This window comes from Ambystoma mexicanum, chromosome 9 (assembly GCF_040938575.1).
Source record: "Ambystoma mexicanum isolate Mex_15411 chromosome 9, UKY_AmexF1_1, whole genome shotgun sequence".
NCBI classification, from domain to species: Eukaryota; Metazoa; Chordata; class Amphibia; order Caudata; family Ambystomatidae; genus Ambystoma; species Ambystoma mexicanum.
The window spans coordinates 267,330,482-267,352,350 of record NC_090931.1 but is presented as its reverse complement, the minus strand read 5'-3'; the positions used below and the strand labels follow the sequence as shown (position 1 = coordinate 267,352,350).

Here is a 21,869-nt window from a genome sequence, read left to right as displayed (position 1 = left end):
GCAAGCTGCAAGCATTGTCCTCTGTGAAACTTTATACTTTGATCCACAAGGGCTTTATTACTGGAGGTTCATTCAGATGTTCACATTATTCAGGAGCTAAGTCTGCTAACATTCTTTAGGTTGCACATATGGGTTACATCATCTAATGTGGAGAGGACTCATGACACTGTAAATGTTGGTTGAATTAGTTCATGAAATAAAAATAATTTTATTCTCATAATGGTCTAGTATTAAATGTCAAACATCTACTTACATTTTAATGTTTTTAATTCTGATTACAATATGGTGTCTCATCAAAGAAGAACTAGAACATACCTTAAGTATCACTATTCCAGTCAAAAGAGGAATATGAGGTTATCTGTTAAAAAATGTTCCATACTTTGACGTCTTCGGTTTATGGAAATTATGTCAACACCAGAAGTTAGCGGGCCACTTCCGGACACACGAAACACTAGACTGCATACCCTGAAATACAGTTAGGAAATTGATGTTCACCACTTCCGGTTGTATGCAACACTCAACTGCATACAATGAAATATAATTGTGCAATTATATTCACCGTTTTGTGTGTTGTAACAATCACTGTAACAAAATTAAAAATTAAAAACATTTCAGAATCTCATAAAGGGCAAAACTCCATACAAAAAAACCATTATGAATGGATTGTGTCCTCCAACGTATTCCACATCTTTGACATGTAATGTCCACACTATGTACTTCGGAAACTTTTTCGGCAGAGGGCGTCCTGCGTCAATGGCGTCTGGTTGATGTCCCTCGAAGGCCTCCGTCGAGGGCGACGTCAGCGGATGTTATAAATAGGACACACAGCGCCCGTAGCCTCAGTTCCAATTTTTCGGCGAACGTGTTTGCTTCGGAGACTCGGCGCGCATCATGTATTCCTCGTGAATATGTCGTCTTCTTCGACCCTTGCGACTCCGCTAAGACTTGCCGGGACTGCAAGTTTAAGATGTCGATTACGGACGCTTTTGTTTGTGATGCCTGGGCGAGAGTCATGATACTGGCGACTGTTCCAAATGGTAGTCGCTGACTGCCAAGGCTTTGCGGGAGCGTAAGGGGAAGCTCCAGGTAGGTAGGAGTTCTAAACCTAGTACGTCTCGTAAAACTTCTAAGGAGATGTCCACCAACCATTCCCCATGCTTGCTTTGCTGGGCAATGCTGGTTTGAGTAGTGGGCATTTCATGACTGGTTTTAGGGCACTTAGTTTCTTGTATTTACATACTCCTATTTAGTCATCTCCTGAGAACTGTTATATGCATCACTCCCTTCTAGGTAGACCCCAATCCTTTGTAATCATTTTTAGGTATATATCGATGGAGTTTTCCCTCTCTACAGCACACTTGAAGACAGGGTTTGGAGGTATCCTGAGTTCTGTAAGCTGCTCCGTGATGCAGAACGAATACATCATGATGGTTAAAGCTCCATTATAGTGGCATATATCTTGTACAAATCAGTAGAATGGTTTACATTTCAGAAATAGTAGTTGAATCTTGCCTGTAAGCACTTGTTTTTTTCCATTCTGCTCGATACATTGATGTGTCATCCACATTAATACTCCATTACATTGTGTTTTTACTCATTGTGATCATTATTATAATTACTGATGTGTGTGGCTGACAGTTTGTGCTTGGAGCCCATGATGTTCTGTGAGCCTCGTATTTAAAACTTTCCAATACTTCCGGTTCATCACCGCCATTACAGTAAGAATTTATGAAGTCAGTGGATTTGGCTTTGTAAATGTAGAAGGTACTTTTATTTCTTTTTCGCATAGCTCTCACAGGGCAAAACCCTGTTAACAGAGCCAGCCCTATTGCTTTTGCCAGTGCTTGCTAAAGTTTGTGCATTGTGCCCTCCAGTAGGAAAATGTCCTACTCTCTCTAAATCATGATCACAGTACTATATAATGATACAATCATGTTCTTAAGTTCCTGGTTTTATTTTATGATTATTTTTACTAATTTTTTCCAGTCAGATGTACTATTTGGAAGGTGCAGCATTCTTCTTTTTTATGTAAAATGCATTAGGTTTTGAATACCACAGCCCTCTATTTGCATTTGTTCTTTACTACGAATCCATGTGTGACCTACAACAGGGACTGCAAGGACTAGGATTATAAATCGCTCTAAACTATTTCTTCCCCCCCCCAATTTATTCATATTTTGGCCTTGAATACACATCCTTCCTTCTCTTAAATTGTTTTTCTTCATTTTTTAGTACACCTTACTAACTCAAACTAATATTTTTCTTTATTTCAAAGCCTACAAAGTTAGTGGTTCAATCCACAGATATTATTTCTTAACACGTCACGTTGTAATGTAGATATCAAGCTAAGCTCAACCATGAATTCACAAAAGCGCTTTAAGCGTTCTGGAAGCAGAAGCGCGACAAAGGTGCATAAACTGTTGCTTTTGCTTTCAATGTTTAATCGAGGTAGTGTTTTTCAAAGGTTTGCAACAGGCGGATGACCCCAGACTTTGTCATACTTTGATCCACTTCCTGTAAAGTGGGGCTTGCTTAAAATGGGTCTAGTTTGTAAAGTAAGCAGTAGTATAGGAAAATAAGGATTGCAAGCAAGTTACTTAATCATTTTATCTACCTGTATTTTTAGGAAGAAGATGAACGTCAAAGACGGAGGAAACGAAAAGAACAGAAATTTCAAGAATATGAAGATAAAACAAAGGATGCAGGAGCTTTAGCCCAAGAACAGTCCCTTAATTTTACAAATGAAGAGGTATTGTGACAGCTATACCTAAGCACTCAACATTTTCGTTTGCATTCTGGTTTGCTCAGATTCACAACTCTAATTGTCCTCAACAGGGGGCGGACAAGATCATTTTTTTTTAGGAGTTGCAGGTTACAAAATTAGCACTTGCCTCTAGTTGTTGGCGAATGTCAACTTACTTTTGGCCAATGAGAAATGGCTCTGATTTATGCATGTGGATAACTGAGGAGGTGAGTGACTTTTTTTCTTTTTTTTAAATCTTAATCGAGTTTTAACACATTTTTAGTACACTTTGCTGCAAACAGTGTAACAGTATACATTGTTGAAGATACTACCCGTTTTCTACAGATTTTAGTTCCGATTCAGTTGGCCGAGGGTGATGTTTTATTCACAGTAGATGTAAATAGCATATACAAGAGTATCCCACATGATCTAGGACAAGAGGCTATTGAGTGGTTATTACTACAACAAGAAACCATAGGAGCCTCCAAGGAATTTCTCGGGGTACTTTTGAATTGTATCTCTTTGAATTACTTTTTTGAATACAGTAAAACATTCTAGCTACAAACATAAGGGACGGCAATGGGAGCAATGTGGCACCTGCCTGCTAACAGTTTTATGTATCAATTTGAACCGGCTCACATTTTAGAACAGCCAAAGTGGAAGCAAAACATCATAAAATAGGTTAGATACATAGAAGACATTTTTGGAATCGAGCGGCAGCTCAGAAAAACAAATAATTTCTAGCCTATTTGAAAAACATTGACGCTCGCATAAAGTTTACAATGGAGATTGGTAACCCTGACGTATACTATTTTTAAATTTTCAAGTACGTGAATTGAAAATAACGACAACTCTGTTTACTAAATCAATTGATAGGAACAATCTCCTTTACAGATTAAGTTTCCACCATCTGAACACTTTATAGAATCTACCGTGTGGGCAAATGCTCAGAATCAAAATGATAGTTGGCGACACTGAAGAAAGTGAGGAACAATTGGCTAAACTAAAGCAGAAACTAAGGAACAGAGGGTACCCAGAAGGAGATTTGGAAAAAGCATTACATAGTTTGTATCCCACAATGTAAAGATATTTTACAGAAAAAAAAGAGAAGTATTTCCAAACATTGGAACATCTTGACTAGTGATGAACAAACAAATAATTATTTCTCCAACCTCTGGTTTTTGCATATCAAAGGAGTAGCAATCTAAGGAACATGTTAGTTTAAACAAGAAGTGTGATGAAAACAGTCAATAAGATAAACATCCAGGGACATACCCTTGATTAAATTGTGGTAATTGCAGCAATGTTACCCAAGGCTCTATATTGCTTCATCCAAGAACAGGTGAAAACATCAAATTGAAACAATTTGCAACATGCTCTACAGAGAACGTAATCTACTGCATTAAATGTCCCTGTGGGATTTACTATGTAGGAGAGACGACAAGGAAAGTACGAATCGGGATGAATGAGCATAAGCCCTGCATTAGAAATAAAAACTTAACATCAGCTGTAGCAAGACATTTTGTCGAACGGTCACATTATCTCACAAGTGAAATCGAAGTTCTTGAAATTATCCAAGACAGAGGCCAAAAAGAAGACGGAAAGGGGAGAAGAGCTTAACGCGAAGCTTTTTGAATTGATAGAGTAGGTTCCATTACTCGGTATGGGATGATTTAAGAATGGGACCTAAATTGCTTTTTGTGAACAAGTGCTTTTCATGAACAATGTATATGAAACACTAATTTCTTTTGAAACTCTATATATTGGTAGACTAGAGTTTTGTTTTTACCTCGGACAAGGGGAAAGAAGAATGTGACTCCAACTACTTTCTTTGAATAATTGCTTTTTGTACAGAATAGAACCCTAATTGTTTGATTAATTACCACAGAAGTAATACAGACCCAGAACAGAGGTTTATACCTCACTGTTTAGGGATGGCTACGATGATATGTTGTCCTAAGAAAGGACTACCCTATGAGAGTTAACAATAAATATTTGTGCCCACTACAAGTATTGACAATCACAAGTTGTTCTTTTGTAATTTGATCGATTTCCATTTTTTTCATCCTTATTATTTTTCTCCAACCCCTGGACACCAATTGATGTAATAGAAGTTGCACTAGATGTTGCTATGAATCACTTAAGCATATATGTAGTGCACTGAGCTTGTACCAGCTAATATTTGCACAATAGCCACTGAGTAAATTACTTAGTAATGCCATATACACATGCACACGAGTAGTAGAAATGCCATTCTGAACCCCTGTTCAGTTCATATGACACACTAGATACTGCCATAAATTAAGTAAATATAAATTCAGTGCATTTAGCTTGCACTACCGTAGACTCCCTTAATAGCCACTGAGTAGATCGCTTAGCAACTTTCTATGTAAATGAGGTGTAGAAATGACATTCTTAACCACAATCCAAAAAGATATACTGAAGGGGGGGGTGGTTTCTTCCAATCCCCCTCCTCTGCAACAGTCTCAGATGGAAAGAAGGCATGACACGCCCCTTTGGGTCCCTGTGTCTCCGGTGGGGGCAGGCTTGCCTTCCACGTGCAATTTTGTCACCAGAACCTTTCGGACATCTGGATCCTCTCTGTAGGCTCCACGGGGTAACGTCTACCGTTCCATTCCTCTTCCCCTCCTCTCCCACAGATTTTGACAGCAACTCTGTTGGCGGAAATCCAGTCGCTCGTCGAGAGCCAGGCAGTGGAAGAAGTTCCAGCCTCCAAGCCAGGTTTGGGCTTCTATTCCAAGATTTTCGCCATACAGAAGAATAACCAGGCTGGCTTGAGAGTTGTGTTGCACCTTTCCACCCTCAACCTCTCCCTTCCTCTACACAAATTCAAGATGGTTACGCCAGCACTCATTGCGGAGACACTAAACAGGGGAGACTGGATGTGCTCCCTCGATCTGAAGGACGCATATCTACATGTCCATATTTGGCAACCACATCGGTACTTTCTGCGGTTCAGGATTATGGGCTGCCATTTCCAATACAAGGTGCTACCGTTCGGCCTCAACTCAGCCCCCAGGGTATTTACCAGGTTAATGAATGCGGTTAAAGCCCTCCTCAGGGCCCAGGGCCACCACGTGTACCTATACCTGGACGACTGGCTCGTCCGGGCTTCAACTCAGGAGGCCGTTCTCCACACCTCCTCCGCACTTATGGGCACACTCAACGACCTACAGTTTACTATCAATCTCAATAAGTCTCAGCTGCAACACACGCAGAGCCTGACCTTCATGGGCCTCATCTGGGATACTGGTTCTGAGAGAGTCTTTCCCTCAGAGGACAAGATCATGGCTATCACGAGAGCCACTACTCACTTTCTCTCCAGGACAGTGACCTCTGCCTTGTGGTATCAACACCTGCTGGGTATTGTGGCGGCGGTCCTTTTGGCCGTACCCCACACAAGACTTGAGATGAGATTACAGCTTCACTTTGCAGCCTCATGGAATCAGGAGAGGGGCTCCCAAGTGGAACCTGTTGACATTCCTACATCTCTCCACGTGGTGGTCTGTGGATTGCAACCTGCGGCAGGGCAGGCCATTCTGGCAGCCTTTCCCTCAGATTATCGTCAAGACGGACTCCTCCCTAGAGGTCTGGGGTGCCACTCTGGACAACCACAGCGTCCATGGAGTCTGGACCAGACAGGAGCAGAAGTCCCACATCAACTGGCTAGAGTTGAATGCCATATGGCTGGCCCTCCAGGCCTTCCACCCTCTCATAGAGGGCAAGACTGTACTTATCCAGGTGGACAACTCCACCAGCATGTACTATGTCAACAAGCAGGGGGGTACCAGATCCCCCTTCGCTGTGCAACCTAGCTGTCAGCATGTGGGAATGGGCTCTGGAGAACAACATCTACCTCAACGCTGTGCACCTCCCAGGGGAGTCCAACCCTGAGGCAGACAGGCTCAGCAGACTTGGGGTGGACAATTATGAGTGGCAATTGAACAACCTGGTACTGAAGGAGATCTTCCTCAGGTGGGGGCAACCCCAGGTGGATCTGTTAGCCTCCCTGGACAACAGGAAATGCCAGTAGTTCGCCTCCTGGCAGGGACAGGTCTCAGGCTCCCTGGGCTACGCATTCCAGATCCAATGGAACTACATGACGGCATATGCTTTCCCTCCCACACCCCTGGTACACAGGGTGATCTGCAGGATAAAGGAATCTCGTCACCTAAGCATCATTCCGATAGCTCCTTGGTGGCCGGCGAGACCGTGGTTCTCCGAGCTGCTCAGCCTATCAGGCCTCCCATTCACTTACCGCTGGCCCCAGTGCTACTCCTGACCCAGCAGGGGGGCAGGGTACTCCACCCCGCTCCTCACAAGCCAGCCCTCGCTGCGTGGTTCCTGAGCAGGTCACACTGAAACACTTGAGCCTATCTCAGGCTAACGTGGAGATCATCCAGGGCGCCAGAAGCAGAGCTACCAGGAGCCAATATAAAAGCAAATGGTCCAGATTCTGCCATTGGGCCGACTCTAAGGAAATCGACCCCCTTAAGTGCACGTTGGACGACGAACTCTCCTTCTTGGCACACCTCGCCCACTCCGGCGTTCAGGAGGACACATGCCACACCTATCTGGCAGCCTACTGAAATTCAGAGGAGGGGCTCTTCTCCTCTGCTAACCTGATGGTCAAACGGCATCTGGCGGGCCTCCACAGGCTATACCCGCCTATAAAGAAGCCACACCTTGTGTGGGACCTCAAAGTAGTCTTGGGCGCCTTGGCACACAAACCGTTCGAGACAATGGCGTCCGTGGACATCAGGCTGATCACCCTAAAGAGAGAGCTGCCCATAGGCCTCACCTCCGCTCCAGAGTCAGTGAAATCCAGGCTCTGGTGGCATCAGAACTCTACACTACCTTTCATAAGGACAAGGTGGTCTTCGGACGCACCTTGCGTTCCTCCCCAAGGTGGCCGCCTCCTTCCATCTAAACAAGGAAATACACCACCTTGGCCGACCCCAAGGATGAGCCTCAAAGGGTGTTGCACCATCTGGATGTCATAAGTGTGCTAAAATACTACCTTGACAGGACTAAGGACTTCTGCAAGTCGGATGCCCTCTTTATCACTTTTGGTGGTTCAGGGCATTGCTATCAAGCGTCCAAGGCCTGCATAGCAAGGTGGATGGGCGCGGCCATCAAGCAGGCCTATGAGGGGCAGCACAAACCAGTGCCGGGCAATTTGCATACCCATGCGGTCAGAGCCAAGGCCACAGCCATCGCGTTCCAACGGCATGTGCCGTGGCAGGTCATCAGCAGGGCGGCTACGTGGGCCACCCCTTCGGCTTTCTGTAAGCACTACTGTTTGGACACCACCTCTAGATCAGACGCAGATTTTGGGCAGGCAGTTCTAAGAAACCTGTTTGCTTAAGGAGGGTCTCCTCTCCACCCTGGGGCTACATTCAGTTGTAATTGCCCATACAGTATGGCGGAAAGGGGACGGGACGTAAGAGTAATTAATAATTACTCACCTTAGTGACTAACATACTCTTAGTCCATAGTCCCTTTCCTCCATACGTCCCACCATCCTCCCCCCTAATAATACTGGTGTCATTAGGCAATGTTAAATATTGTTGACGCGTCAATGGGGACTGAGGAACAGCGCAGCTGGGCGGAGTTAGGCGAGCGCATGCTCCCAGGGCCGCGCCCCCGCTTGCCTCTAAATTTAAAGGGGAAAAATATTTTTCTGGTGATAAAGGTTCTGTCTCCCATCCCTCGCGAGGGACGCCCATACAGTATGGAGGAAAGGGGACTAAATCTCCTAAAACAGCATCATGCCATTGCTGTCATTAATCTAACCCGACCACCTCTCTCACCTAGCCAACAATCCAGCAGCTCTCGCTGACATCTACTAAAAACATTGACAACTGCGGTGGACAGAGTCTCCCATTAGCACTCCGTAAAGCTAAAACACAGACCCACATCAATTTGTGGTTCTCCAGTGACCTTTGCGATCTGAAAGCCAAAAAATGGCAGGCAGAAAGATCCTAATTAAAATCACACTGAGAAGCTGACAAAGCCCTGTTCATGTCTATCGCTAAAACCTACAAACAAGCCATCATACAGGCCAAAGCTACATCCTAGAACAACAGAATTGCCAGTGCCAATTTGAACACAAATGAGCGATTCATCATCCTCAGGGAGCTGGAAGCCCCTCCCCCACTCCCCCTGCCATCACCAAAGACGAAACCTGGTGTGTGAACATCCAAAAGGCTTAAATGCTTAACAAAATCACCACCCTACAGGAGAATATCTACACCAAACAATTCTTGATCAAAGCTCTTCGCTTCACACCTTACGCCCCACCAACTAGCCGCATTCCATTTCCGCCAGGTCACAGAAACTGAAGTAGCTGCCATCCTCAAAAACCTGAAGCCCTCCTAGTGTAAAGGGGATACCTACCTGACTCCTATCATCAAGGACTATGCTGAAACACTCACTCCCTTTATCACCTACTTCATCAATGCCTCCTTCTCTTCGGGCATAGTCCCGCCTCACTGAAGGAAGCCTGGGTTCTCCCACTGATTGAGAAACCTACACTAGACCCAGAAATCCCAAACAACTACCTCCCCATCACCAGAATCCCATTTTTGCTAAAACTATTAGACCAGGCCGATTATGTCCAAATCCAACACAACCTAGAAAGTAACCATATCCTAGGGCTATGCCAGTCAGGATTCTGACCAGGTCACGGAACAGAATCAGCCTTGCTAGACCTTACAAATGACGTAATCATAAATGAAGGTAAGCCTGCACTCCTTCTCCCATTAAATCTTTCTACTGTGTTGGTTAACCACAAAACTCTCTGCCATCGCTTGACATCAGCTGCCAACTTCTCACTTGAAGCCACAGCCCAGGTTTCCTCCTTTCTGGCAGGCAGATCAATTAGTCTTCTCAGAAGTGGCCCGTGCCATCCGTAAGCTCCAAGTGATACAAAACAATGCTATTCGAGCAGCTCTCAACCTTCCCAGAAGAGGCAACAAGGAACATCCATTGTTTGCCAGTCAAGGAAAGGATTATGTTTAAGACATTGTCTGTCACGCACAGATGCCTTTCTAACACTGCCCGCCTTACCTTACACAAAGATTCATGAGAGCAGAGTCCAACATACCTGTCAGAAACGCGCATACACCCATCGGCTCATACAACCTAAATCCAAAAGGATAAAAAATGCGTGTGTCAGCTTCCCGTCTGTGGCAGCTAACCTATGGCACTCCCTCCCTCCCCATCTAAGAGCTGTACATTCCTACTGGTCCTTCAGAAAGGCACTGAAAACCTGGTTATTCAACTAAGCCTCTTGACTTAAACTGAACTATTACACCTTTTGCCACTGGCACCTGACTTTTGACTATATATGAGAGTTACAGGCTGTAACAGCGCCTTGATGCCAGAGGGTTTTCATGCGCTTAATACATATAAAATAAATAAATAAAGTAAAAATAAATAAACTTCTCTGGATGGCCCTCGCTTGACCAAAAAATAAACAATCTGCCTCTAGATTTCTAATTGGGGCATGGAGCCTGGTTTTGATTCCATTTGAAAGTGCTCTTTCACTTTTTGTAATCATTCTTTTTTCCCAGGTGTCTTTCCTTTTCTAGCCTGGTGCCAAGCGGGCTCTAGCTGCTATATACATCTGTTGTACAATGTGGGGGAGGTGGTTGTTCCATTCCTCTTTCAGTGGTAGGGCAAATAACAACATTGGTGGGGCCAGGGGTCACTCTAGTCCCTCATATCCTTTTATCCAAGATGGGACCAACTGCCAATATGTATGGACCTTAGGAAAGGCCCAACACATATGCCAGTATGTGCCTATGGCCCCACAGTCTCTCCAACACTTCAGGCTTGTATTATTAAACATTGTTATAGTTGCATTGGGGGAAAATTCCACCATTGGAGTAGTTTGAAGATGTATTGTTCCCTAGGCCTACATTTTTAATCTAGCTGTATTTTGAATCTAGCTACTTTTTGTGCCACTCCCTTGCATCTTTTCCACGGGGATAGTGCTTTAGGCCTGTATTTTACATCTAGATTTATTTAGAATCTAGCTACAGTTTTGTGCTGCTTTTTCCAAGGGATAGTGCCGTAGGGCGTTTTTTTAAATCTAGCTACTGTTTTGTGCCATTACCTTGCATATTTCCAACAGTCAGTGCCAGATTAAACCCTGTGGAGGCCCGTAGGCAGTCGAAATGTCGTGGCCCCACCTCACAAATCATCTCCTAATATGTTTTTAATTTCTGCAATGCTTTATTTTGGTATGTTGTTGTGCGGCCCCTAAAAGTAGTGGGGCCCATAGGCCGGTGCCTTCTTGGCCTAATGGATAATCCGTCACTGCCCACAGTGCTAGTGCTGTAGGCTTGCATTTCAAAGCCTACAGGGACCCTCTAGTACGTATAGCACTCCATCTCAATGGAACATAGCCGTACCCCGCCTGGGTCTAGGCCTCTCAACCGCATACATCTGCAGCAATTCACTGCTCGACTTCATAAGGCACATCACCTCTGGCATTATAATACACCTGAGTCTCATGACAAAAATGTGGTCCTTCTGGGCACATAATCAATTTCCTTGACTCGCCCATTCTGATGACAGTCTGACACAGCACCCATCCACTAGCCAGATCGCCATGGTTCACTAGCAGGGACTTAGCCACCCCTCCCTACTTTCGTGCTGGCTAAAGTGCACATAGACACATTCCAAATAACCCTCCCTTCAATTCTCATACCTCCTGACTTTTTTCCTCCAAGGCTGTTCACCCCACAGCGCTTTGAGGCCCTACCAATGGCATTGGGCGCTATACAAATGCCATACAACATAACATAACCTAACATGTGTACCATATACTGTTTCACCAGCTGGACCATAACAAACTGCTCATGTCCTCTTCCCACCTCTCCTTCGCAGTTATTGCTCGTGGACCTCTCCCTTCCAGGAAAACTCAGTATATTTTAAAAATCTGTCCACGAGATCCTTTTCAATCATTTATTCAAAGGGGGTCAATTTGCGCAATATTAGGTCCTTCCACTTCTTTTCCATGAGGATTCCTTTCAAGTGAAGGAACAAGACAAGGGTCCAATGCCTTTTCTCCAATGTTTTGATGCTCATGAATTTGCCTTGTTCCCAGAGTTGCTCTACCCTCTCCAGACCCACATCAAATCAACCTTGGTACCTCTCTGGCTCCCTATTTTTTTTAATGAATCAAGGTGCCGAGATGCAGTGGAGGGAGGGGAGGACCAAGTCGTAAAGAGCTCCTCCAAGCCCTTATCCCTTCATACCCTCCAAAATGAACCCATTACTGGATGATTGCAAACCACCTTTGGTTCCATCTTTCGTGGAACCCATAGCCATTGCCCAATAGTGACGGGACTGTTAAGGATACCAATCGGGCGTCATGCACTGGACCAGGACACTTGGTCTTAGCCTGGTATGTGGTGCTCAATAGGAATGCTTTTTCTTTAATTTCAATGAATTCAAATTGAGCCGATAGCCGACCCATCTCACACCCCCTTTTACAAATACCCTGGGTCACAATGGACCAGGAACCAGGCCGGTTGGTGAAAAATACAATATTTATTTTGAAAATTCACAAAAATCACACATTTTAATATTGGGCAGCAATCACCAATGGGGTGATAATTACAATGGGAATGGAGGCAATGCACTTGGTTAACTTTCTAGTAGAAAGTATCCAAAGCACAATTGCATAGGAGCACCTTTTGAATTAGGATAGATGGCACCCAAGTTAAGGTTTCCCCCTGCAATGTTCCCTCAACCCACAAATAATCAAATTCTTCGAGTGGATAGAAAGAAGCAGCAGGTGGTCAGGGATAAGGGACAGAAAACTTAATCAAAATGTGACCTTCACTCACAAAATAAGAGGAATTTTTAATCCCTTTGCGAAGGCTTGAAATGACATCGGATTTTGATAATTAATTATATGTGTGTTCAAATAATGCTATGCATATGTTTTATCACTGTATCGGGGATGTTATATCACTAGCAACCATCAGGCAAAGTATCATAGAAGCATACAGTTCACAAAGCAAGTTAAAATTGAAAACCCAGTGCAGTCAAATCACACGTTGGAAAGTTGCATTTTTACACAGAAGCAGTTTTAAATGCAAAAAAGGTTTTTTTTAAAAAATGGCTGAAAATCACTGAATTGGGATGCAGTATTTGGGCTGGGGGATAGATGTATATCACAGGGGCAATATAGAGGTGAAAGGAGGGGTATAGGTGGTGAATTGAGAGGGATTTGGAAGGTAGAATGAGGTTAGTTCTTAGGAAAATAGCAGTTCTTTTTTTTATTGTGTATGGTTTACAAAAAGAAACCTTTAAAAAAGAAATCCTTAAATACAAAAGAAAAACAAGAAAGAAGGAATCATACATTACTGTCACATTGCATATTGATTTCATTTCATTACCAATATAAGAAAACACACACACATCCACATATCCCTTTTCTATCAGTAAGTAACATATAAAAAATCAGTTAAAAAATTCAGTGCACATTAACATTTTCGACACAATTTTTGATAGTTAAAAGGAAAAAATTCCCTTTACATAAAAAAACGAATTTAGCAGCACTATCAATTAAAATTCCAGAGTTTGTATACATACATGATAGACTTGATAGAATATAAAGATGGAATTCATCAAACAAATTGATCAAATGGGAGGGGGATACAGATCAAGAGACTTAATAAAACCCGCCACAGTGAGCCCGTCTTTAATTTTAGAAATTGAAAGAGACTGGGACCAAATAACCTTCTCTGCCCCCAATAGACTCAGGGTATTGAATCTACCTAAGTAGATATCTCTAAGTCCTTTCAGAGCAGTACATTCTAAAAAAAGATGGCATGTAGATTCAATTACCCCGGGGGTATGACAAAATCGACATGAAAAAGGTCCAAATCACTAATTTCCTTCCTTCTATAAAGAACGTCTTTAGTAGGTAGGAGATTCCATCTGAGTTTGAGAAGAAGTGAACGATAATAGCGGTTAGGAAATTGAGTTAAGATAAAAGACAGGCAGCCTCTTTTCTTGTGGTCAAATTGCAGATCACCGAGAGATGGGTAAGCATGCAATTTTTCCAGCGTATTACTCCAATCGCTAGTGAAAAGACATTCTTTGACTTTGTTGGGGTTAGTTAACAGGGTATCCCTGTCAGTGGAAAGATCTGATAGTCTTATCGCAGAGGTCACTAAATCTCGAAAGATATAAGTTTCGGTCCGGGCATCCCCGCGAGAAGAGCATTTTACCAACATCAACATTAAGGGTATCCTGTTCGGAGAGAGCAAAGCAGAGAAAAGTGTCAGAACTCCCCATAGAATTCTAGCTTGCAGAGAGACTAAACCCAATTCGTACCTTATGGCAACTATTGGAACACAATTAGGCAGCTTCATAACTTTTCTCCAGTAGATACCCTCAAGGGTGTCCCAGAAGGTCAAAAGAATAAAATAATGCAGTTCCATTCCGTATATTAGTTTTGGAATCACCTTTCACTTGAAGAAATCCACTACAGGTTTGAAGGAGAACTTAATAGATTGAGAAATAAGCGGAAGTATTTTGTGTCTGAGGGAACGTCTTAATTCAATGGCCGATGGTTGGGCCAGAATGAGGAATCCCAAATAGACAATTTTATGTGCTCTATTGTATGCTAAATAGAGCAGTTAAAAATAAGAAAATCGGTTTTGAAAGAAAGGCACATTTGACTTACTCTAAATTATCTAGACTATATTAAAGAGGAACACAGTAAGCTCCAAGGTTGATTCACAAGGTCAACCTTCTCACCCCAGTGCTCAACTGTAACTGGAAATTAGTTTGATTACTCAAAATGTAATTTAGGGCTTAGGATTTACACCAGACAGAATATGAAAAGAAAGATGGCGCTAGCGCTTAGAAATTAAGGACAGGGTGCACAGATAATTCTAACAGTTTTAAAAAGTTACCAGGGTAAGATAGGATTGCTTAGAGAGTAGGATAGAGACAAAAGGGCCAAGATAAGGTAGTCTATGTGTTTCTATGGGGTGGGGATTTATACTCACAGTCCACGCTTAAGTCTAGGGATTTTGGACAGTCAACAGGTTCTGGTCACAAAGGATTCCGGTCACCGGATGCGGACTCTCCTGGCAAAAGACAGCTGGACAAGGTCTGGTTGCCGGAGGTTAAGGGTCAGTGGGCATGCAGGTAGTGGCAAGAAGCCGGTCAGGTTTCAGGATGCTTAAGGTACCACCGCTTTCCCCTTTTTAATGGGATTCAGTGGGTTTTTCTGGATCAATGGCCTTGCTGGACAGGATCAGCATGTGTTGGCTTGCTGGAGTAGGGTCAGCAATGCTTTGGCCTTGTAGGGAAATCTGGAATCAGCAAGATGAATGTAGCAGATCAGGAACGCAGCACAGGAATTCAGAAGAGTGTGTGCAGAGTCCTGTCAGGGACTCTTATTTATAATGCATAGTGGCATCATAGAAGTATATGGTTCGGCAAGCTTCGCTAAGCACGCCTCTAAACTACTGGATTGGTCAGGGATGATAGTCCCCGCCTCGCTCTCAGCTGGCTGGATTTCAAGGGCAGGATATCAGATTTATGATGTGAGTTTTACAATGTTCAAAACCTCCCACAGTTACTTTAGCTAAAATTCAGTTTTGCCACAAATGGTACAACAACATAAGCAGGTTACATATTGTATGTAGAGCATAGCAGTCCAATCCTCACGATGGTAGGACCTTGTTTCGCCCTTCTACCAGTTTTTCGCCCATTTCAGTGAGAATTATACTACTTAAAATTCTACAACTTTACACATGTATATAGATTATTATTAGACAGCTTTGTATTACATTTTACAATGGCACCCTGGACCCTTTACTCAGAATATCCACTTCTTTGCCATTTCTATTCCCAACATGGCAGTGTAGGCTACCATGTATTTAATGAAAACCCACAAAATTACATTAAAGCTGTTACTTTTTTACATTTCTGCAGTCTGGTTGCAAAGATAAAAATCTTACAAGTTTTATTTATAAAATAGTCTTTGGAAACAAATGTTCAGTATTGTTACCCGTATACGGGCATAGCTTTCAAGCTACCCCCTCAATCCAGGGTTGTCACAGAGATTTCCTTTGAAGCTTCCTGTAGAGGTCACGAGTAGGTGTGATTTTTCACTTCGCACATCCGTGTCCTGGAAGTTCCATTGTAAAATGGCTCAGCCCAGCCCAGACCCATGTCTGATTAGTATGTGAAGTTTCTTTGTCTTGGTCAGTCAAAGTTTTCCAACCTAGCAATTATCACTTTTGTGTCCTGGAAGTTTATGGTGGCTCCATTTGGGGGAAGCCTTGGCTCTGGAAAAACTTGTTTGTGTAGTTTGTAAAATCCAGCCCATGCAGTTTAACAGTTTTCTTTTCTTTTCTTTTCTTTTGTCCTGGATCAAAACAAACCTGTTGGATAAAACATCCCCTATATATTCCACAGCAACAAACCCCTTTACATTGCTAGGCACAGACAAGTTTTTGTTCAACATTGTACTTTTTTAAAAACGTTAAAACAGGCATGTTTTTTCTGGTTTGCACAAGCCCATTTTTGATACATGGTAAGTGTTGCTGGGATTTCTCTTCCATCTACTTCCCAATGTTCTGTAGCTGTAGCCATCTTATTTTACACAACATTTGTCAAATGTCTCCTGAAATTGACATGTGCACAGAGCTATGATTTCTTTTGCAGGGTTTATTTTTGACACTTTGTAGCACCAAGTCAAACACTTTTCCGTATGGCTGAAGGAAAGCTTTTGTTATTTTCCCAGTCTTCGTCCGACACAGCTTGACATTCAGGGGTCATGCTTCTGCTGAAGCACTGTGGGGATATGATTGGCATGGCATGGCAGGGCCTTAATAATAACAGTAGTTTAATGAGAAATCGGAGGAAAAGAGCATCAAAACGGCATCAGTTTTAACTGGAAATATTTCCCTTTTTCATATGGGAACTTTGGCTTGCAGCAAAGCAGCGCTGCTTTTTCACTCTTTCTTTGGTACATGTCAGAACATAATGGCAGGCTTTCTCAGTGTGCCCCTTGTTCCATCCTGCCCCATATGTGCTTGGCAAGATGGTGCATCCCTCTTTTTTTTGTTGCAAAATGCAGTTTTGCCATGAGGCAATGGTGCTCACAGGAGCCAACGCAGCCATTTTGCTGCTTCTGCTGAAGTGCAACTTTGTTATGGTTGGGAGTACTGCTGAGTGGGTCAAAGTAGCCCACAGGACACGTGCTTACCTAGCACAGCCAACTGCTAGCCTGGGTATTGCGAAGATAGCCTACCATTAAACGTAGTGAGCCACTTTGTTGTAACCTTCCTTCTCCAGCATGGGGTCTTGCATGGATTCACATGCTCATGAATATCCCCGTCGTCAGGCCAGGAATCCTTAGTAAAAGAAAAAACAGTTTCACTTTCACTTACAAACTGTATTTCTCCTCTAAACCAATCACTGGGTCATACTGCCCCCAGTCTGTGACTGCCCTCTCCCTAAGCCTCTGGCAGCCATCTTCAGATTTTTACCACACGTTCAAGTGCTGGGAGTCCCAGTGTTTTGATCCGTGACACTACGGTGCATGCTTTTTTCGATTTAAAAAAAAAAAAAAGTTTAATTTTTTTCAAATAGAGCCCATGTGGATCGTTGCGGTAGGCTGGCGGCGTGGCTCGACACCAAGGCCTCTGCCCCGTGCGGCAAGCAGGTGCATGCCTCACGCAGGACTGGCGGGTCCAAGGAGCGAGCTTCCAAGTCCTTTGAGGACGCTCCATCTGTGGGGGCCCAAGACAAGGCCAAGCACCGCAAATCTGTTTCCATCGGGCTCACCGCAAGCGCGTCACGCAACGGGCAGGGCGTGCTCATCTTAACCATTTGCCTCCATCTACAGCCATTGCTCCAGCTCCTCCTCGAAGAAGAAATCGGCTAACCCTACGAAGCTGCGGGAAAAGCCAGAAAAGACAAAGGCGCAGGAAAAGTTGTCCGACCTGCCCCAGAAGGCCCAGGTGTTGTTGACGATCGAGTTGGTGGCGGCCGCCCTCTCGAAGGCCAGAGGGGCTGACCCGGTCAAGGTAGCCACGGTGGTGACCAGAGAAGCTCTGCCCCCGAGGCAGAAGGCCTCAGCCAAGCCGGTGGAGAAGACACCAGAGAAGGATGCCATCCCTAAGCCCAAAACCGACCCCTCAGGATGCAAAAAGGGGGGGCCTCAACCGAACTCCAGGGCACAGATATTTCTTCCTCAGATGAGGAGGAGCAGGTGTCTGTTCATATGGTTGAGGAGGACGTAGGAAACAATGACGATGATGGCGGCAACGGCGAGGGGGGCGACGGAGACGGTGACGGCGGAAATGCAGATGCCTGTCCCCTTCCAGCCCTCCCCCGACACCTCCGAGGGATGTATCGCTGGACTTCCTGTCAACCCTACACACATTGGTGTAGGAAATTCAGAAAAGGATGCCGGCGACGCCACTGGCCCCGGTCCTGCTGGCATTGGATCAGCCTCTGGCAAAAAAGAGGAAGCGGCACCCTACACCGCCGCTTCAACCTCCACACGTGCCCTCCCCCTAGGGGCACGGGGACGGACATGGCGACTATGGACACGGACGGCATGGCCACGGCGGGCTGTTTGCTGCAGCGAAGGGCTTCTCCCCCAGACGAGGTGTGGTTATTCCATGCCATGGTCACCAGAGCGTCTGTGCTTCTGACGCCAGAAGAGATCAAGAACCAAGAAACGGCATGAGGCCAAGTGGAAGACCATTTTGGCAGTGCCTCTCCTGGATGATGTTTGGGACAAGGGCCTAGCTTTGATGAGGAATCCTGACACGGGCCGACCAAGAGGGATAGGCTCGAGAAAAAAATGAGTCCTGGAGTCCGCACCCAAGTGCCTACGTTCGCAGCCTTCCCCGGACTCAGTGGTCTCGGCAGCAGCGAGAAAGAAGTCGTCTAACCTCTCATCGTCATTCTCTGTCCCACCGGATAGCGAAGGGAAGAAGTTAGATGCCATGGGAAGAAATGTGATCTACTCGGTGGCATCAACAGTCCAGGCAGCTAACACACTTGCAATTCTTGCCAGGTACGACAGGGAACTGTGGTATAAGATAGCCCCGCTGCTGCAGTTTCTACCCGACCACAAGCGGGTTGAGGCACCTTCCATCCTCCAGGAGGGGGAGGTGGCATCGGACCATGCCATCACTGTGGCCATGGACGTCGCGGACAGAGTGTTCTGGCAGATGGGGAACAATGTCTGCCTTAGTCGTTGCGGCTGGCTGAAAGCCACCAACCTCCTTCAGGAGGTCCGGACGAGGGTGCTGGACATGCCCTTCGACTGGCACAACTTCTTACGGAAGGCTGTCGAGGAGTCGTTGCTGGCTATTGAGAATGACACGTAGACCGCCTGTGCCCTGAGCACTCTTCAACAACACCGCCCTTTTTTTCATGCCTCCGGTGGGAAGTCTGGCAGATTGTTGAAAGGTTTCGGCGGAGGGTCATCTTCAAACAGTCAACCCTCCTGGTCCACGACCCAGGAAGCTTACAGAGGCCGTTCCAAGGCTTTCGGTGGAGGTGGCCGACGTCACTCCCAAGGCGGCGCGCATGCTCCGTAGAAAGATTGAACAGGCCAGGACGTCTGGTCCCCACCCATGCACCCCGGTGGGAGGCTGACTGGCGGGCTATGACAGCGAGTGGAAGAAGATAACAACCGACCAGCTCTCGCCCACGGACGCACTCTAGAGCTCCAGGAAAAGTGTCCGCGGATACCTCTGGTGGCCTGGCAAGAGCAGCACATCCCTCGGCTCCTTCAGGATGTATGGGCCATGTTCAGAAAAGAGGCGATAGAGCTGGTTGCAAAGCAACTCCGGGGCTCCGGAGTCTACTCCAGATACTTCTGGGTAACGAAGACGACCGGGGGCTGGAGACCCATTCTCGCCGTACGGCGTCTCAACAAATACCTCAAGTTCCAGACATTCAGGATAGTCTCATTGCAGCACGTGCTTAGCCAACTGGAAGAAGGGGTCTTCCTGACGTTGCTGGATCTGGAGGACGCATACTTCCATGTCCCAATTCACGAGACGCATCGGATGTTCCTGCACTTCGTAGTGCAGGCAAGGCACTATTAATTCAAGGCTCTCCCCTATGGTCTGAAGTCGGCGCCCAGGGTGTTTACGAAGGGCTTGGCACTGGTGGTGGCCCATCTGCGTCTACCTGTACCTCGACAACTGTCTCATCTGGGCCAAGTCAAGGGAACTGGCCGTCGAACACACAGAGAGGACCGTCTGGCTGCTGACGGATCTAGGGATCTCTATCAACTATCTAAAGTCCTGCTTGATACAATCGCAGAATGTGATGTTCCTGGGGGCCAGACTCAACACAGTCTCCTGCCTGACGGCTCCCTCGGAGGAGCAGATAGCAGCCCTTCTGGGCAAGGTGCAAAGGCTGTTGGCACTGAAGAGCGATGCGGGCGGACCATCAAGTCGCCGCTTAGAATGATGTTGTGCATCTACCTGATCCGGCTCTGCAGGTTGTGGATGCGACCCTTTCAGGACTACCTGGACGCTCGCTGGATCCAGGTGTGCGGAAGCTTCGCAGACAAGATTGCTCTCGATGAGGAGTTCCGTCGAGTGATAAGATAGTGGGGCTTAGGCTCAACCGTCGCCGGGGGCACAGGTTTTCAGAGCCGCACGTACCAGGAGACGGTCATCACGGACGCTTCCTTGGAGGGCTGTGGAGCCCACACCGGACATCTCCACGCCAGAGGCCTGTGGCTGCCGGAGAAGAGGGATCTCCACATCAATATCCTGGAGCTGCGGGCAGTGTTTTGGGCCCTCAAGTTGTTTGTTCTTTCCCTCAAAGGCAAGGTGGCGAGGGTCTTCAGACAACACCACCACAATGTTCTACATCGGGAAGCAGGGGGGCACCAGATCACGAGTGCTCTCCAGAGAGGGGCAGGACTTGTGGCACTGGGCCGTCGCCCAAAAGATGTTCCTCATCCCCTTTCACCTGGCTGGAGTCAAGAACACCTTCGCCGACTCCCTCAGCAGGGAACTGTGCTCTAGCCACAAGTGGGAACTTCGACAGGATCAAGTGGACCACCTCTTCTGCAAATGGGGCAGACCCCAGATCGATTTGTTTGCTACGACGACGTACTCCAAATAGCAGAGTTTCTCCAGCAGGTTCCACCAGCCGAGGAGCATGGGGGGCGCGTTCTTCTTCCCGTGGGAAGGTATGTTCCTATACACGTATCCTCCGTTGCCTCTCCTGCTGCGATCATCAATCAATTCAAACGGTGCTGATGGAGGATGATCCTCGTCACCCCGGCATGGCTGAGACAGATTTGGTAACCGGACCTTCTCAGCCTGTCAATGTCTCTTCCAGTCAAGCTGCCAGTGGTCGCGAATCTGCTCATCAGAGAAGGAGGAGCATTCCTGCATCACGCCCAGGATTGCTGAACCTGACTGCTTGGTTCCTGCGGCCTTAGAGTTCGGAGGGTACGAGTTGCTGGTGGACTGCAGGGGAGGTCCTTGCCAGGGCCAGAGCATCGTCGACTCTGAAGTGCTACGGGCACAAGTGGAAGGGTTGCGCTACGTGGTGCCGGTCGCAGAATATCAATCCTCTGAGGGTCACGGCCCTGCAGATTCTTCCGTTCTTGTTGCCTTTGGCCAAGGCGGGGCTGGTGCACGCCTCTATCAAGGTGCATCTGGCTGCTATCTCCTGCTATACCAGATCTCCAAGACGGTCTTCTCTTTGGTCCCACTGTCTCATCAAGGAGTTCCTCAAAGGTAAGTTTTGATCGTTCCCACCAGTGAAGGCGTCTGCCCCGACGTTCAAACTCAACATGGTAATGACGAGGCTCATTGGGTGGGGCCCTTCGAGCCTATGGGGCTCATTACAATACCTGCGGTAGCTGTGCCAGTATAAGGGGCATGGCTGCCGCCTGTATCATTTTTTTTTTTTTACAGCGCCTGCGAATGGGCAACTACCGGGTCACTACAGCCCGCCGGACCCGGTAATTGCCCATTCGCGGGCGCTGGAAAAAATGTTCACCATTCCCATTGAGCCCTGCAAGGCTCAATGGGAATGGGGAGGTCGGCTGCACCGGCACCAT

At 46.0% G+C, this 21,869-nt stretch overlaps 1 protein-coding gene across 3 annotated transcripts in view; it reads left to right on the top strand.

The window, feature by feature from the left end:
* Positions 1-21,869, top strand: part of RABEP1 (rabaptin, RAB GTPase binding effector protein 1) — a 1,480,178-nt gene that overhangs the window by 619,399 nt on the left and 838,910 nt on the right. For all 3 annotated transcript variants that reach the window (XM_069614603.1, XM_069614604.1, XM_069614605.1), the window contains exon 8: positions 2,627-2,749. In XM_069614603.1, coding sequence (XP_069470704.1) covers positions 2,627-2,749 — 123 coding nt within the window. The remainder of the gene's footprint in view (positions 1-2,626; positions 2,750-21,869) is intronic.